The 4,556-nt window shown below is 48.9% G+C and overlaps 1 protein-coding gene across 1 annotated transcript in view; it reads right to left on the bottom strand.

Moving 5' to 3' along the window:
* Window positions 1-1,873: 1,873 nt before the first annotated feature.
* Window positions 1,874-4,556, bottom strand: part of sgcz (sarcoglycan zeta) — a 41,398-nt gene continuing 38,715 nt past the window's right edge. Inside the window, exon 7 of the mRNA XM_084693850.1 lies at window positions 1,874-2,077. Coding sequence (XP_084549976.1) covers window positions 1,874-2,077 — 204 coding nt within the window. The remainder of the gene's footprint in view (window positions 2,078-4,556) is intronic.

Raw genomic sequence — 4,556 nt, 5'->3', positions numbered from 1 at the left:
AACCTTAGAAAATATACATAAAAAAAAGACTTTGGAGCACTCGCAATGTGGAGCATGTTTTTATAAAACAATATTGTTTTATTCTCACTTTATTGGTATTGTTTATATACATGGCATAATTTGTGCTTTTTTATTACCAAGAGAAAAAACACAGGAGGATTAAACTATAAAAAAGAAAAAGAAAAAAAAAGAAAGAAGGAAAAACAACAAACGGTTTTGTTGAAGTCTGTAGATCGGGAACACAGACACAGAACGTGAAGTCCACTGAAGATGACCCGTACACCGTCCACTGTTGATGACACGTACGGGAGTTTGGAGGATGTGCTTTACCTACATCAGCAAAGGCACCTGTGTATCGCTGGGTTAGAAAAAACCTTATTTGGCCCAAAGCGGGCCAAGTCTATACGTAGCCGAAGCCTACGAAGTTCCAAATATTAAATTCCAAGATCCTCGTTCGTAGTTTCCAACTCACACAGCACAACAGACGTCCCGTTAGAGCACGCTAGAAAAATAGAAAACGAAACTAAAAGAGTTCAGTCTAGTTTTTCTGCTCGATTTAATTTGCTCCGTTCTGACTGTTGAGTTATTTTTTGGAAGAAGTGGCTTTCCTGCAAGCCTGGTTCTCTCTCTGTCCATGAGGGTTAGTGATCTACAGCTTCATCAGGGGGGACCAAAGAGAGGGATGAGAGGAGGAGAGAGAGATATGGAACTAAAAAGATAAACAAAAGGCCAGAACAGATAGAAGACAAGGTGGAGAGAGGAACAGAGAGAGGAGAGGAGAGAGGAACAGAGAGGAACAGAGAGAGGAACAGAGAGAGGAACAGAGAGAGGAGAGCGGAGAGGAACAGAGAGGAACAGAGAGAGGAACAGAGAGAGGAGAGAGGAGAGGAACAGAGAGGGGAGAGAGGAGAGGAACAGAGAGAGGAGAGAGGAGAGCAGAGAGGGGAACAGAGAGGAACAGAGAGAGGAGAGAGGAGAGCAGAGAGGAACAGAGAGGAACAGAGAGAGGAGAGAGGAGAGCAGAGAGGAACAGAGAGGGGAACAGAGAGAGGAGAGAGGAGAGCAGAGAGGAACAGAGATAGGAACAGAGAGAGGAGAGAGGAGAGCAGAGAGGAACAGAGATAGGAACAGAGAGAGGAGAGCAGAGAGGAACAGAGAGGAACAGAGAGAGGAGAGCAGAGAGGAACAGAGAGGAACAGAGAGAGGAGAGAGGAGAGCAGAGAGGAACAGAGAGGAACAGAGAGAGGAGAGAGGAGAGCAGAGAGGAACAGAGAGGAACAGAGAGAGGAGAGAGGAGAGCAGAGAGGAACAGAGATAGGAACAGAGAGAGGAGAGAGGAGAGCAGAGAGGAACAGAGATAGGAACAGAGAGAGGAGAGCAGAGAGGAACAGAGAGGAACAGAGAGAGGAGAGCAGAGAGGAACAGAGAGGAACAGAGAGAGGAGAGAGGAGAGCAGAGAGGAACAGAGGGGAACAGAGAGAGGAGAGAGGAGAGCAGAGAGGAACAGAGAGAGGAGAGAGGAGAGAGGAGAGCAGAGAGGAACAGAGAGGGGAACAGAGAGAGGAGAGAGGAGAGCAGAGAGGAACAGAGAGGGGAACAGAGAGAGGAGAGAGGAGAGCAGAGAGGAAAAAGATGGACTTCAAAAGAACATCAAAGTGTGACAGAAGCTGCAGAGGAGGAGAGCTGAGGTGAGACCAGGACGAGGACGAGCCCCTGCTCCCGTCGGGACGACAAAGCCCTGGATACAATCGTCCTGACAACGGTCCTGACAACGGTCCATACAGGGACAGGGTCTCCCCCCCTCCCTCCCTCCCTTCCTCCCTCCATCCCTCCCTCCCTCCCTCCCCCCTCCTCCCCTCCCTCCCTCCCTCCCTCAGCTCCACAGGCAGGCGTTGCTGGTGGTCTGGCAGGTGGAGCCCTGCTCAGCAGGGGACAGATACAGCTTTCCGCTGGGACACACACACACCTCGAACACTGTCTGTTTGGGGTAGGTGGCCCCCGGGGCCTCCTGCTGGGGGTCCAGGGCCGAGCCGTGAGGGAGGCTGCCCAGCCGGATGACGGGGGCGTCCAGGAAGATCTGGACAGGAGGCGGAAGGAGAGAGGGAGAGAGAGCGGAGGAGAGAAGAAAAGGGGAGAGAGAGACAGAGAGGAAAAGAGGGAGAGAAAGAGAGAGGGAGAGAAAGAAAGAGAGGAGTTGGAAGTATGAGAATTGAGGAAGAAAGAGGAAAAAAGAGACAGAAAGGTAGAAGAAGAGAGAAACAGGGAAGGGGGGGAGGAGGAGAAAAGAGACAGAAAGGTAGAAGAAGAGAGAAACAGGGAAGGGGGGGAGGAGGAGAAAAGAGACAAGAAACGGTGATTCACAGTGACAGCTCTTTCCATTGCTGACAGGAGTTGCGCTGTATTGACCAGAGAGAGAGACAATCCCACAGCAGTCAGGACACGGGGGAGGGACCATGGACCAGGCACTTGATTGATTGGCTGTCAGTGTGATTGACAGGTGAACCAACAAATGAACCATCAACCACAGATCGCACACACAACACACACGCACCACCTGGCAGCTCCTCAACACAGTCAGTCGCCAACACCTGCTCGTCGCCGTGGGAACTAACCAACGCCGGCATGCTCTCTTGCCGTAACGAGCTGCACGCAGATAACTGCACACTCCATTAGACCGGCTTTCATTAGAGAGTGTGTGTTGTTTATGAAGTGTCAAACACACTGCTAACGACGTAATAGAGGAGGGGGTGGGTGGAGATAGAGAGATAGAGAGAGAGACATGAAGAGGGAGAGAGATTGAAGGAGAGAGAGATGGATAGAGAGAGAGAGAGAGAGAGAGAGGGAGAGAGATAGAGAGAGATAGAGAGAGATGGATAGAATGTGTTTAGAGAGGGGGAGCACTTCCTGTCGTTGTGAAAGAGGCTGGTTTTCCGAATCAAGATTGAAAGAGGCGTCAGATCAACTCTCAACCCATTAATACTGACTGATTTTGTTTATATATTTACGAGCACATTTATTTATATATTTCAGTATCTATTCGTTATGTACAAGCATGCTTATGACAGGTTAGCCAGGCACAGAGCTAATCTCACTCGACATTCAACCCACCATTATTCATGTTCCCCTTTTAAAAGATGAAGGGAGAGGGAGAGACAGGAAGAGGGTGGGGAAGAGATAAAAATGGAAGAAGAGGGAGGCTGGAGAGAAAAGCAGGAGTCAGATATGCCATCAGCGGGAACCAATTAGTGTAAGTAATGGCATCACAGCAGCTGACAGGGCATATCTCTGCCATCATACACACACACACACACACACGCACACACACACACACACGCACACACGCACACACACACACACACGCACACACACACAAAGACTGTCTCTGTAAGATGGATCAAGAGCGACGAAGTGAGTCATGTTCCTCATCTTTCCTTTGATTACCTGAGCTACTAATAGCGCCAGCTAATTGCTAATGCTGGCTCCACAGGTTACCAATATTAGCGCCAGCTAATGCTAATGTTGTCTCTGCTGCTAACAGCTAAGGGTGCCACCTAATGCTAAAGCTAGCTCTACATGTTACTAGCAGGTTGGCAAATTGTGGTCACTTAAGAGAGGAGAAATTGGAGGTAAAAGATCGGAGGAGGAGGGGGTGGGGGGGAGAAGGGGGGGAAAGAGAATCACAGTAAGTCTACTAGTGCCAAACTTTAGCAAGTTGACCATTTAAATGTAAAAAAAAGGTGTTTTATGTGCTTTTTGCTTGTTACAGAAATCTCCCGCTAAGATGCCATTACATGGGGAACACCTTAGTCATCTCAGTGCTAAAGCTCCACAGGGTTCCAAGGCGAACGCAGCAGTGGTGCTAACTCCACAGACCAGATAACAGAGCAAATTAGCGCCAACGCTAGCTCCACAGGACAGCAAGCTAAACATAGGGGTTTTTAACACATTATGGCGCTAGTTCCTCTTATGGTCTCCAGCCAGGCTATTGCAGTGATACTGCCAACTCCAGACACCAGATAATTAGCACTAGCTCCACAGGTATGTATTTAGAGGTGCTAATGAAAGCTAGCTAGCTAGCTCCACAGGTATCCATTCATAGCTGCTGAGGGAAGCTAGCTCGTCGAGCTACGTCGGCAGGTGTCCCAGCTAAAAGCCCCTAGTAAGGAAGCAGACAGAGAGCTAGCAGGAGTTAGTGCTGCAGGGGTCTCCGCAAACTCTCCTGTAGCAGAGCTGCCAAACAAATGAATGTGTTCGATAAAGATTTCAGATGGGTGACCATGATTGCCGACTTTCAGTACGGGAATGATGAACAACATCAGGGCTTTTTTGAAAGTCACGTGCAAAGTGACTGGAGAAAAAACATGGTGATACTGTCGTCCACAGCTGCATCCTTAACGGGTTCTTGACATTGTGAATAAGCAGAAGGGTTGTCGAAGAAAGGAGGATTAAAAAAAACAGGATGAAGGAAGGGTGGAGAGGTAAAAAGCGAGGGAGTGGAAGGAAGTCATTGGAGGCAGCGCTCAAAAGAGAGAGAGAGAGAGAGAGAGAGAGAGAAA

Source organism: Hypomesus nipponensis, chromosome 27 (genome assembly GCF_054491055.1).
Source record: "Hypomesus nipponensis isolate SF chromosome 27, ASM5449105v1, whole genome shotgun sequence".
In the NCBI taxonomy this organism is placed as follows: domain Eukaryota; kingdom Metazoa; phylum Chordata; class Actinopteri; order Osmeriformes; family Osmeridae; genus Hypomesus; species Hypomesus nipponensis.
The sequence above is the reverse complement of the archived record's forward strand: the minus strand, read 5'-3'. Positions and strand labels throughout refer to the sequence as shown.